The following is a 14,322-nucleotide window of genomic DNA, read 5'->3' as shown; positions in this document are numbered from 1 at the left end:
GCCAAATTGTCAGGTTTGACCAGGTATCTCTTTAAGTTTTTGCCTGGGTTTGCTGCTGGTTTTTTCTTTTTTTCTTTTTTCAGTTTTGCCTTAAAAATACTTGGTTTAAAGTTTGGGGTTTTTGTTTATTTTTTGTTTTGTTTTGTTTCCCTTGTAAATTCTAGGGGAAAAATGTCTTATGTTTATAAATAAATACATTTCATTGATATTGAGCCTAGGGCATAGTCTTGACAGTGTGTTCATAGGGTACATAAGCCATGTTGCATTTTAAGTACTAATATGTTGAAAAGCTGAACAGATGTATCAGGTATTTTTTTTTTCCTTTGACTAGTTTAAAGAAAAATAAGTTAACTTATCTTGCAATAGTATAAAAACAGTTTGTTATACATTGTCAAATTTTTACTTGAATTACTAGTTTACCATACACTTTGCCAAAATCCAAAGATAATGGCCTAAAGCAATTATTTTTGATGAGGTTGTTCTCCCAATAGAAGGATTTTAAAAATTCAGAGTTTCTTATGCAAGTGTACCTATTCCCTAGAGTTACTTAGAGTTTCTTATTGATCTAGTAGCTGGTATTTGAATTGGTCGATGTACCCTGTAACTTGTTTAAGATACCCTACCTGAACTATTAGTTTAAATAATATATTCATAAATTGATTAATCATTACAGTAAGAGTTATTAGCTGCATTTTTATATGTGAGCTCTCCACAAATGACTCCTGCTATAATAATTATGCATATATAAACAGAGATTCAGGTTTAAATTGCAGTACTCCTTATAATAATTGTATTGTTAGTAATAGGATGTTTCTGCAAGAAGAAATCAACCTTTTTCAGAGTGGACAGTAAAAAAGCTAAAATCTAAAATCATGGTGTGCATCTTGTGGCTTGCCCTCACCCTTTTACAGCAGGACTAAAAAGAGACAGAGGAACTACCTAGTCTGTAGTTATTAATTTAAAAATGCACTTTAAGGGATGCAGCTGCCTTTTAGTGATGTGTGTGCCTTCATTTGATAGCACCTTGCTTCTGAAGGTCTGTGTTGATGTCAAAATACACCCAGCACATACAATTGCTGTAAATGGGGGAGAGTTGTGGTTAAATTTGGAGCCTCAGTTATGAGTGAGGATTAAAGTGTTTGCATGATATTTTATTGTATATATTTTAATGTGTATAATAGGAATGTGATCCAATAATGGAAAGTGCAACCACCATAACTTTCATAGCAAAGATTGTGGCCTTACCCAGGGGTAAGAGTGAACCTTTTTCTACCACAGTTTGCACAGGTTACATCCAGAGCTTTGTGGTTTTTTAGAAAAAGAAATACCCTCCAAAGAAGGCTTGTATGTGCAGAGAGAAATAGGAAAATCTATTTAATCAAAAGTGTCAGAACTCACTTTCTGAGCAGCTCTCTGGTTCACTGTGCTGAGTGCTGCAGAGTCCCAACAGCTTTAAACAATGTTCGCTTTGATTTACTCCTAAATTCTATCAACAAATGTGAACATACTTTGCAATCTCACAATCATGCACGTATTATCAAATTAATGGAGTCTTTTAGTTAATATTCTGAGTGTAGTGTGGAAAATCACCCAGCTCACATTTCAGCTTATTTCCTGCATAAACTATTGTCATGAGCCCCAGACTCTTGCATTTTGCAAGTGAATAACTAGAGGAGGTTTTTCATATTTTAGTTCGAAATCCATTTTGTTTCACCACATGCTTTTTCCGCTTCATAAATTCTACTTTAAAACATTCAACAACCTGCTAAATTAATATATACTGTGTTCTTTCTTTAATGGGTAGGGGAACTTGTCTCCCAGCAGTGCATTTGTTCAGCTCTGTTTTGGAAAAGAGCTGCCTGCCGTGTGAAGGACATCTGCTCACAAATGAGTGATTGTGCTTTTGATTCGGAGCAGCACCTTCACTTTAAATGCTGGCTGCAGATGAAAGGAACAGATTGCTGTGGTGCCACTTTTGTGAGGATTCCTCTACCCAGCATGTGGCTTCATACATTATTGAGAGCAAATCCACTTTGTGCTACCATTCCTCGCTGCACTTATTTTGCAAACCTTATTCAGAATGCCAGCAAGGATCACTTTTCTACAAAGGGATAAAGGCCAGTTGGGGAGATTAAGCAGATAAATTATTTACAGTGTTTAATTATCATTGTACAGGTTTATTAAACTTCATGGTTACCTGGAAACCTAAGCAGGTGCTGGAAAAAAGTCCAATAAAGTTAAATGAAAAATGTTTAGTGTAAAATGAAATCCTTTTATGTGTTCCATGTTCATATAAATGTCCCGAGTTTTTTGGTGGAGTGCCAAGGTTGACTTGCATTTACTGTTGTGATTATTTTTATTTTTTTTTTCATAATCCAGTCCTAGCTCAAGGCTTATTATGATAGAAAAGACCACAGAATTCTCTGCTGGTTTGAGCTGCAGTCTGTTGTACTACTGGGTGTCCTAGATGATAAACAGATGTACAAGGTATGCTTGGGAAATCTCAAAAGATTCCCTTTTTCTGGTATTAAGGAAAGCTGAATTTTGTAGGGAAAAAACCCCCATTGCAGCACCACAATAGATTTTGTATTTTTCTTTAATTTTTATCTTGAATAATTAATTTACTTTGTTGTTTCTTCACATAATTTGACCTAGTTGATATTTCTTTAATCATTGAATTGAGGGTTTAAATTTATTTATTTATTTTTAAATTTAGCAGTAGAATTGTTATCCTCCAGGAACAGCTTCCACATCTCTGCATGCTGCTCACTAATATAAACTAATGAGCTCCATTAAAGATCTGCCCACACAGTTGCAAAGAACCACCTATTAATCTGTCATCTTTGAATACTCTGAGAAAATTAAGACCACCAAGCAACCATGAATTCGAAAATGAAAAAGGCAGTACCAAACCTATTATATTCCAAAGTTGAGTGCCAAATAAGTAGAAAATGATGGTGACTAAATCCCACTGATTTTGTTCAGTAAAGTAACCCAGAAGCAAGACAGGGTAAACGTGGGCTGAAGGTTTTGCTCAGTTTAGGTCAAGGAAATTTTTACATGGGAGGATACCAGAGATCTGGAGTTCAATTAAAATCTCAATTATTAGGATAATGATTTTGCCCAAAAGTGTGGATTTGGTCCATTTGGTTACACTTTTGGATTATGATATAGAGAATTTTTAGGCTGTTCATGGAGAAGGTATTTTATCTCCTGTGATGTTAGAGTTTTCTTGGTACATCACTCCTTGATTTAATAGGAAGCTGTTGACCAGCTAAATACCCAAAGGGTTGCATGGCAATAACAACCTGGACTAATTCTAGATGGGTTACTTCGTATGGAAAATAGTCAAGAATGTTCAGATTTACCTGGTATAATAATTTTACGTTTAACCCACAATGTGACAAATGTATTGTAAAAATTAATACCCATGACTTTCAATGTTTTGATTAAATTTGATTTATGCCACAATAGAAAATTTCTCATTCCTAAGTCTAGCAATCAGGATTTTGGCATGAGTATTCACATCTGTTTGTTTGAAATTGCTTAATGGAACATTTTATATTATTGCTTCGAATATCTAAAATATAGCATTGCATTAAAAAAACGTCTGAGGTTGTTTTCTGGTTCATTTTTAATAGTTTCATTTCTATAAAATAAATATCCACAGCTAGCAGAAGTATGTAACACCTGATTTTTATTTTTTTTTTAAATTGTCCTATTGTTTGGAAGATGAAGGAAGGGAAGAGGCAGACTGGGGACAGATTTCTGTGTATCTCTTGGGGGTGGAAAAAAGTCTTGGTGGAGTGGTTTTTTTTTTTGGTTTTCCTGCCATGAAGGCACTTTTTGTATATTTGACTGAATTCACTGGGGCCATCTCTGAAGAGGGAAGCTCACCAGCTGCACCAGTGGGGTTTGAAGGGACTGTTGCTTTATGGCTGCTGCAGTTACCTTACATATATATAATTAGCAAGCTCACTGCTGTCATATTGTTCTTGAGAATAAAGAGTTTGTAATACTTGGGGCTATAGTTAGTTGGTACTAATTTTTGTATTCCACTGGGTAAGCTTTGAGAAAGACCTGTCATTTCCCAAATAAGCCATTCTTTTAAGAGAGCATCTGTTGAAAGAGGCAATTTAAAATCTCCTTAAAATCTAGGGCATAATTAACACTATAAGGATACAAATATTAGTTTTCTCGAAGCTATTTCTTTTTTGCTTTATCTTGATTTTCAGGAGCCTTTTCAAGGTTTTTTTTTTTTTTTTTCCTCCTTTTTTAATCACCATTTGCAATTAATATGCAATTCTACATTTAGTAGTAACAACTGAACTAAATCAGTAAAAAATACTAACTGTAGCCCACTGATGTTAATTGAAAAAGAGAGGAAGTCCTGGAGCAGGATGGTATGGCTGTCTTTAGTGACAGCAGGTTAAATATGTAGGACATCTGTGTTTGTGGAGAACTCTTTGGATCTCAGTATTGAGCCATTTTTAAGCAGTGTTGCATGTTCAAGTTATAAAATTAATTGAAAAATTTGATGTTTCTACAAAGCAAATTGGATAAACATGTGATGTCTGCCATCTAAGAATCTGATGGGAAAAAATGATTCTAAATTTTGGATTTAATCACCTGCTCTAGCAGCAGGTATCTCTAAAGAACTTGGTGTGAACATTTCAGCAGCTTTCCTGGTCACAGGAAACAGCACTTGCCTACCTGTTTATTTGCTAACAAAGTGGGAAAAAAGTGTGTGAAATTTATCCCTTTTATAAGCTGAAACTGATAAAATACTATATTAGGCTTTGAGCCATTATCCTTAATACTGGCTTTTAGCTATGCCTATCCCTTCCTTAATTGCATGAAATATAGTGAGATTTTTGCAGAAGGAAAAAAAGTCTTCATTAATGCTCTAGCTAAATAAAAATGACAAGTACTGCTGAGCTAAAACAGGAAAATATATCCACACTTTGGGTCTGAATGTATTTAAGAATGTGGAATATGAATCATGAGTCATTTATGCCTATTTTAACATAGTCCTGTATGTCAGCGTGTTTTTACAAAGTCTCCATTTGGGACCTCACTGTCTTTACTGATTATTAAAATTTAACTTTTTTTTACATTATTTGAAAATACCTGCCCATATGGCTGAAGCAAACCATTGCCTCTGAGGAGACAGCAATGAAAATGGTGTAGTCTCAAATCTTGTATATTTAATTAAAATGGCCACTATACAGAGAAGTGTAGTATTCCCACACTGGAATTCCTGTTATTCATTTACCTTACTTCTTTCTGGAAAATTGCAAATTTATTCTTTATAGAGCTCAGGCATAAAAGCTGTCTGTTGCACTAATGTGGAAAATGTTTTCCTATTACACTGTTTCCATGCAAATAACAAATTAATGCAGCTTGTAGAAGAATCTAATCACTGTAATTCAACATTCAGGGGAGCAAAAAATGATCATACTTGTCTTCACTCTTCCAAGAATGACACCAGATTTCAGTTTTTTAATGCATGGCCTATTTAGCTCATTAGTTTTAATATACAGGTTTAAAAGTCTTTCCTTGAGCAATAGCTTCAAAACAAGATGTTAAGCTCCCCAAGTCTGTAATCTCATCTCAAGATGTGGTTATGGCCTTGCAGCTATCCTGCTATTTTATGCCCAGTCTTTACACATCAATCTTGTATTGTATTACATCTTTGAGAGATTTAATTTATGCAGTGGGTCATTACAACTTTCATTTGCTTGTACAGAGGGACCCTGGGGACAGGAATGCATTAAAATCTATGCCCCCCACCTTTTTGGTGATTAGAAGTCTTAACTGTGCTGCTGAACACCCTAATTTAAAAAATGGGTTAGTTTACCAAACTTACTTTGTTCCATATCAGAAATCAGCAACTTCTTTAACTGCTGGCAGCCTCACCTCTGCTGAATGTGGCTTCAACTCCTTTTACACCTTCAACATGTTTTTAGAAATATCTGCAATCACTTGTTCTGATTGCATTTATTCTCTCATTGTTTGTCTACTGTAGACCCCTTGCATGGCTTTTGCCATGATTTGTGTAGCCTGTTTCATGCTGCTGTCCCTTTGTGCACTTCTTTTAGATTCCAAAATGATTTAGGGTTAAAGAATTATGGTGATCTGTTGAGTGAGAACACAGCAGCTGCCCTCCCACAGTGTTTTTTATTAGTTCTACCTTGAAACATTCAAAAACCTAAAATAGAGAAGCAAAGAAGGCTCTTTCACTGGAGGACCTGATGCAAAAAGATCCAAAAATGGGACTGAATGACTTTTGACTATTTTTTGACAAGAAGTGGAAAAGGGTTTGAATACAATTTTTATTTTTTTTTTTTTTTTTTAAATCTAGAACTTTTTCAAATCCTGCCCTAAATAAAAAAAAAAAAAATAGGCCTTGTGCTTCCTTGCCTTCTCCTACACCAAATTAATTTCTGTTTCTTGGTCAGAATTTAGTGTCAAAGGAGTGTTATCTTGTTATTCTTAACAGGCCTAACTCTTAGTGGGATTGTGGATGCACAGCTCCTCTTATGTTGTGATAATAATTTGGAAACTCTGAATTCCAAAATCTAAACAGTAACAGTTCTTTGGAAATGCTAAGTGAAATAATGAATGTAAATCTTCTCTAGTTTGTGTTTGCTTCTTTCACTGAAGAAAAAATCCAAACAACCCAAAAGCTAAAAGATAAACTCATTTAAAATGCATCAAGTTAAATGTTGAGACTTGGTTGGCTGGTGGGGCTGTTTCCAGTTTTGTGTTCTGGATATTTTGTGACAGCTGTTCTGGGAAAACTATTGAGATGGAATTTGTGCAAGAACCAAAAATGCCTTTTGGTTTTTTTTTTTTTTTTTGTTTGTTTGTTTTTTTTTGTTTTGTTTTGTTTTGGTTTTTTTTTTTGTTTTGTTTTGTTTGGCTAAAAACTCATATCGCACACTTAACCACACAGTTATAAGACTTTAACTACATGTAACTTTTTAACAGCTCATTGGCTGATAAATGAAAAGGAATTCCAAGCTGCTGAGTGGAATACAGAAAAGCAGAAAAACTGCTCATAGTTTCTGGTTTCTTAAATCAGAGATTATATTGTCAGATTTTATGAAATACTCAAAAATGATGCTGTGTAAACCCCTGTCTGCTGAGTCTCTCTCCTTTTATATTTGCAGCAGAGAGTTCAGACTTGGCAAGGATTTGTCCAAAAACAAAATGCTAATTAAGATTTTTCACTCTGCTAACGAGATGAAGTTTAATAGGTTCTTCAGGCAAAAAGGATAGGTTCTGTCCTAATGCATTATATTTCTGAACTTGCAATTTATTCAGTAATTAACTTTTCTTGATGACAATGAAAATGCTAGCCTTGCATGCAAAATTCATTTTTGTCTTTGCTAAATGTACGAAACACTTGTGAGTACATTGTACAAGAGATTGGATGAGTGAAACTCCCCAAAACTTGAGAGAACACAATACTTGAAGCTGTTCCATTATTAACTCTATCAAATTATGTAGCTGATGTGCTTTGTGACAGAGCAGCTTATTAAACTGAAGATTTGTGGAAGGAAAGTTAGAGCAGAAGTGTAGTATGCATCTTGCTGGTGCTCACTAATTCTTTTCAGAGATATAAACCTGGCATTTTTTCCTTCTTATAATATTTAATAAAATTTGCAGTGCTTCTGCCATTTTCCTTTTTTATCCATTTATTCCAGCTCTGTTGTATTTAGTTTATTTTGGACATAAAATGCTGAAGTTTCTACAGGGTTGCTCAGCAGGGGAAGCCACCCTCAGGTAACAACAGGCTCTCCTTGAGTCCCCACTTTCCTGAATTAGCATTTTTCTATATTCAGTGTAATTCCTGTGCATATATTCCTCAATGCCTGCCAGAAGTACCTGAAATAAACTGTCTCAAATAACACAGCTTTTCAAAACATGGCACCCTAAAATGAATGTAAACTTCAATCCTCTTTTCCTCATGTAGGAGTCTGAAGTTAAAACCAGAATCACTAAGTGATTTGTAACATCTGTTTCAACACCAACAAGTTCATTAAAGTTTCAGTGCTGATCTGTGAAAAACACAGTTTATTAGTAATAAAAGCATTTGCAACATCTTCAAGGCACAGCACAAATATTAACATAAGTTTTGTTATGTGATGTACACGGGTGTGTAAAATGATGTATTGGTGAATTATCTATCACACACCAATTTTAAAAAGCGTTTGAGCTTCTTTTGCCTTGGGGAGTGGCTTAAACAACATTATTATTCTTGGCTACTGATAACTGCAGTCATCTCCAAATGGGAATACATCACCCTGTGTGTGCAACTCTCAGATCACTTTAAGAACAGTAGTGCCCCATATCAGGAAATTCCCCATAATATTAGATTCCATATTCCTGGCATATTTATACTAAAATAAAACTAATTGAAGGGGTATGTTGTCCAAACCATGTTCACATTTGAGGTCTATTATTTCAGTTATTAAGGGGTGTATATCCCAAGAGCATTTAGAATTGTCTTGAGAATCTTTGTTTATTCTTTGTGGCTCAAGCTAAGTCTTTATTTAAGAAACTGCAGGATTCCTGTAGCAATTATCCAATGGACAGTCAGACTTCCACAACAATTTATACTAAATATTTTAACCAATAATTAAAAAAAAAAATCAGTGTTTGTATTATACTCAACAGCAAAAAACATAACTGGATTTTAATGCTACAAGTTTGCAATGAAGCTTAATTTCTGGTTTTTTTATTGTCTGGTGGAACATCAGTATATTTTGCAGTGATGCTGTCACTCAGTGTTTCGAGTGAATTGGTTTCAGTTGGACCCTGAATTTCACATATGAGCAATGGACACAACTGGGGAATACTGATTCCATTGAATTTGTGGGGTCTGGGAAACTAATGGTTGTCCTGTTTGTTAATTCACAAAATTTCCTAGATTATAACCCTTCATTTTTCAGCTTTTTGCCCTTTGTGTTGGGGCTCCAGCATAACCAACAACCCCGACCCCTTGGATCCCCCATAACCAGGGTGTTTGCTGCTGACATCCTCTACTGTCATCTTAGGAAATATCAAACCACACCTGAACAAAGCACCCTGCAGTTCTTAATTACTGAATCTTTTTCAGCTGTCAGTGTCTTTTACATTCACTACACACTTCCCCTCTTCTTGTATTAGGGTGTAACAGAATTACATTTGGGTTGGTAAGGACCTTAAAAATCATCTACTTCCAACCCTCCTGCCATGGAGGCAGGGTAACATTTAGAATATTTTATTTTCTTTCTTTTGTTCTGTTTAGGCTCTTGTTGTAAGTTAAAGGCTGCTTTTCTAAGTTTCAGATTTATATTCAGTTTGGAGTGACCTTGTCATTGTCTTCTCTCTCCACCTCCCCTAACCATGCATAGCAAACCTCCCTTGTGCTGGCATGGTAACATCTCTAAATGTCTCTTTTATAAATCTTTCATTCTCCTAAGCACTTCATAGTGAGGAAAATTGTCTTGCAAGCAGCCTTGCCCTCACAGTGCTCAATAAGACACTGCATGTCTGTGTACTGCTCCTGAATACCTTTACTGAAAAGCTCCAAATTGTACCTTGCAGAACTTGAAAATCCCTGGTTCATCTCCAGTTTAGAGCTCTAATTGACAAGATATTTAGCCCTTGTAAATTGTGCAGTGGAATCTTGAGGACTGGGAATGGAAATAGATGTAAAGACATTCCCTGATTCTGTAGCCTGTCCCTGATCTAATTTAAACCCAATTTCTAGCAAGGACGACTTCAGGAATTCAAAAAGGCTAGATAAGAACACCATCAAATTAAAAGGGAAAAGGAAGGAATTTATTGTTGCTTATCTTCTTGAATGACTTGGGATTTTGTACAAGTTCACAACGAAAGTGAATTTCTCATCAAACAGATGTTTATTTTAATCCAGGAAAGTTTCTTTAGTAGGAATGTCCACTGTTGGGAGCAAAACCACTCCAAAGTGATTATGCCACCTTATTGCTTAGATATCCTCATATATTTCTTGTTATTCTAGTTGAGTACTACATTCAGACAGAGGTTGCCAATAAAGTTTATTGTAGGAGCTAAGTGTCAATATCTGTAGTACCCCCCGCCTAGGGTGCTTGTAATTAAAATGCCACAGATAGTCTGGGAGAAGCATGAAAATTTGATGGCAAATTGATTTCAGGTTCATCTTGAAATTTGTCCTCAGCTGGACTCAATACTGCTGGCAGACATTGGATGGCTTTTGTCAAAAGGGTTTGCTGGGATGAGACAGAGATGCCTTGATCTGAATATTAAACACAGTGCTCTGCTTATGACAGTTTGCTTACTGCTAACATGTTCCTTTTTATACACATTTTATTGTGTGGGGAATGTTTAGGGTGTTTATTTTACTTAGGGAAATATATTGCTTATAAATATTTTGGCATGCTAAAGAGCTGCCTTACACTATTAGCTTCAAACCTAAACATACAGCCTCAAAACTTCTCAATTCTGCAGATATTCCTAAGATTGAGCTGAGCTACACAAAGGAGAAGTCTGATAAGGTAATAGTCAAAATTTGTGTCAGTGATTGTGTTGGAGGAGGGAAATCCCATATAAAGTTATTGTTATTTAAAAGAAAAATATTTTTCTTTTCCTCAAATAGTTTCATTATAAAGTACTTGGTGAAAGTATAAAATGCCTTTTCTGCTGTCAAATTATGTCCAGTATAGGCCTTTATTTTTACAGATCTGTTCTTAGCAGTAACTTTTGGCTTTAGGTATTTAAATAATCTCATGAGGAGAAGTGAGTATTTAAAAGTATTTTACAAAATGTGAGCACTGCTGTGAGTTCACAAAATTAAGAAAAAAATATTATTTATTTGAAATATGTTCTGTCTTTCAGGAGCACGGATTTTTGCTAATATTATTCCTGAAATAATTCTGTCTTTTCTTTTTGGTAAAGCAATTGTGCATGTTGTTAAATCCCAGTAGTAACTTAATCTTTACTTATATTTTTATAAATCAAAAGTAGACCAGACAACACATAAATGGCTGGAGTGATAAGGAAAGGAAGATGAGAGTGGGAGAACTGGTGGGAAAGGGCAAATTGGATGGAAGCTGATCTAGTGGGTGGCATCCCTGCCCATGGCAGGGGAACTGGAATTTAAAGATCTTTAAGGTCCCTTCCTACCAAGTTATTCTGTCATTCTGTGGAAGAAGTGAGAGTAATAAATATCACAGAGTAAGAGTGGCTGCTGTGGATCTCCCACCTGTGGAAAGATTAAATGGAGGTTTATCATGACCTCTTGGGGCATCTCCACTTGAATTTTCAGCTCAGTATTGTGCTGGTATGTAGACCACAAAACCTGAATTTTGAAAAAAAAATAAAAAAAAAAAAAATTGGGCTTTGCTGGAGGTCTTTTGGTTCTACTCCCATTGGAAATGAATGACTGTCATTATGATAAAAATTAGGCCTCGAAAGTGTAAATGTATCATTTTGTTTCATTTTGATTTTTGGGATACCTGAACTGTTCACTCTAACCATTTGATACTCTATTCATCTTGTCCTTCTCCTCCCTGCAACATTTAAAATGAAAATAATTCTCACCTTCTGCACTGCAAGGAGACTCTCTTAGGTGCCCAAGATCCAAACTGAAGTATCTGATCTCATTTCAAATGGTCAATTTATTTCCTCCTTTCCTGACACAGGTGAAATTGTGTTTTTATTTCCAGCTATGATAGATCTGTTCGCTTGGTAAATATTATATGGTACAGGAGTCTTTATTTTTTCATATAATCTCTGTTTACAAAGTCAATACAATCACTTGGAAAATATGTAGCAAACACTGCAGTATATTAGAATCTTGTGTATTGTGTTTGCTGTAGGTACAAATTCAATACAGCAACTCTCCAACAATTGACATGTCAAGTAATATATCAACTGTTGGTATATTACTTTTTGCTCATCCTATTACTACTTATCAAAACCAGCTCACCACCCACACTCCCCTTCTCATTAAGGACTATTGCTGCAGGAGGCTGAGCAGAATTCAGCCTGGGTATGGGAAGTGCCTTGGCAGAGATGTCATGTTTGGAACTGATCTGGGTCCCAGTTTATTATCAATGCAGGAATCATGCAGAGGCAACACTGAATTTTAATGAAGAAAATTATTCTCTTAATTCACTTGGAGGAAAATTAATTTAATGAATGGTAAACAGTTCCCACTCAAAAATAGTTTGCCACATGTAACAGCATAAATGAAAGTGAAAGGGGACTTTTGCATATTTCAAATTAACTTTGCTGTTACTTCTGCCACTGTAGTTTCCCTGCACTTGTTTTTTAGCCTTTTCTCTCAATTGTGAATAGTCTTGTGTGCTGTACAAAATACAAAAAAAAGGGGTTGTAAATGTGAGTTATATCAGGTGACCTTCATTCTGCTCCTGACCTGTTTGAGTGACTTTAGTCTCTCATTTTTAGTTATCTGACTGAAAGCATGGCACCTGCACTTTTATATTTTGCAGAATGTTTTAGATTCATAGCTGAAAACTCTTGTATGCTTAATGTTATTATTAAATATAGTTTTAACAGATTATCTTTTTTTTGCCATCTTTCCTACCTGCTTGTTCTAAATGTTTGTTCTCTGGGTTAATCATTTAGAGAGTGTTTGCACTTTTTTCCCCAAGGCACAAAGTTTTGCCAGGTGAACCAGTCTATACATTGTGATGAAGAGCAATTGTTTTGTTTTGTTTTTTCTGGACAGCTGACAGGACTGTTGTTGCTTTCTTGCATTCAAAGAATTACAAGATATGAGTGTCAAGAGGTGACACTTGTTTGAGCCTGGATTCAAGCTCTATTTCATCTTGTCCAGTGTTACAGAAATTGGAGAATTCTCTAAATTGTGAGAAATAAGAATGATACTAATATGATACATATTTATTAGAGGTAAAACAGCCTTCTTTTTTTTATGTCTTTGTCCTCCTTTATTCTTCCAAACTGATGTGGAAAGTTCAGTTCTTTGTTCTAGTCCCTCCCTCCTCTTCCAAATCCTATGAGAAAAATAGGAACAAAAATACCTAAAGACAGGGTGGAATGGATGTTTAATAACTAACAGAATGAACAGAAAACTATTTACTGTTGTATTGCTGTGATTAACTGATACATGAAACACAGTAATAATTTGGATAAATTAATAATAAATCTTCTCTATGGCTCTGTGTTGGATACTGAGCAATAGCAAGGATCAAAAATGCTTACAAAAGATTTTTTTCAGTCATGTGCTGTTATCCCCAATAAATCTCTGTATTCATCCTTGTAATCACACTTGTGATATTTTTCCACAGAACAGCAATAATTAAGCTGCACTTTGAATACAATCTCATTATTCAGTTTACAAAGTCATTACTATCTTTGAGCCCCTCCCTGCCTTCAAGAGCTATTACATGACCTCCAGATCTCTCTTAGACTCCATGTATTACCATTAGAAGACATCCACACTGGGAAATCACTCTGTTCCTGTTTTTGATTAATATTTTATCAGCCACGAGAGGAAATGGTATTCTTTAGCAACACTAATAAGTAATTGAGCAGATGAGATGTCCCTGCTACTTTGAAAAAGCTGTTCATAGAGGCTGTAAAAGAACAGCTTCAGATATGACATAAGATACTAAATGGAGAAAAAACTCAAACCCACATGGTGCTGCCTACAGTGACCAGTCAGTAAAAATACCAGCAGAAAATGAAGGGTTTACAACATCATTGTTAGCAAGAACATGGTAAAAGGGTCTCTTATTCAAATTGGTGTTCAGAATATATTTTCACAGAGTTGATTGATCCATTTGCTTTAGATAAACTTTAAAGAGAGTCAATGGAAAACACATGGAATAGACAGTGGAAACTGGTATTTGTTAGAGAAGTTGTTCAAAAGCTTTTTCAGCTGCTGGTAGGAAATATTGAGCAGTGCACTCTCAACAAATATTTAGGGCTGGCATTTTAAATACTTAAATACTTAAAATACTTTTAAATACTTAAAATACTTTAAATACTTACTACTCCAGGGTTATGTGTGTGAACTGAAGGAAGCTGTTGGTGTGAGCAGTTGCCTTGTCAGTGAATAACACAAGTGACAGATCTCTTGGCATCTTTGTCTCTTTTGCTGGCTCTGATGGGAAAGTCTTCATTTAATGTTTTATTTCATTTTACTGTGTTTTCATGGTTTCCTGGGTCAATTTTTCATGAATGGAAAAGCTAAATTTGGAAAGCCCTGTTGCATTATTGGATCACAGAAATTCTATTGATTGATGTACTTACAAGGAAACACCTGTGATTAATCATTTTATA

General features: G+C 35.2%; 1 protein-coding gene across 2 annotated transcripts in view; it reads left to right on the top strand.

The window, feature by feature from the left end:
• Positions 1 to 14,322, top strand: part of WWOX (WW domain containing oxidoreductase) — a 467,831-nt gene that overhangs the window by 134,489 nt on the left and 319,020 nt on the right. Inside the window, exon 9 of one of the 2 annotated variants that reach the window (XM_079316331.1) lies at positions 1,805 to 1,891. The exons of the other annotated variant lie outside the window; for it this stretch is intronic. Coding sequence (XP_079172457.1) covers positions 1,805 to 1,870 — 66 coding nt within the window. The 3' untranslated portion in view covers positions 1,871 to 1,891. Of the gene's footprint in view, positions 1 to 1,804; positions 1,892 to 14,322 lie in introns of those variants that run through there. 2 annotated transcript variants of the gene reach the window in all.

Source organism: Erithacus rubecula, assembly GCF_903797595.1.
Source record: "Erithacus rubecula genome assembly, chromosome: 12".
In the NCBI taxonomy this organism is placed as follows: domain Eukaryota; kingdom Metazoa; phylum Chordata; class Aves; order Passeriformes; family Muscicapidae; genus Erithacus; species Erithacus rubecula.
Note: the sequence above shows the minus strand (reverse complement) of the source record. Positions and strands in the feature narration are given on the sequence as shown.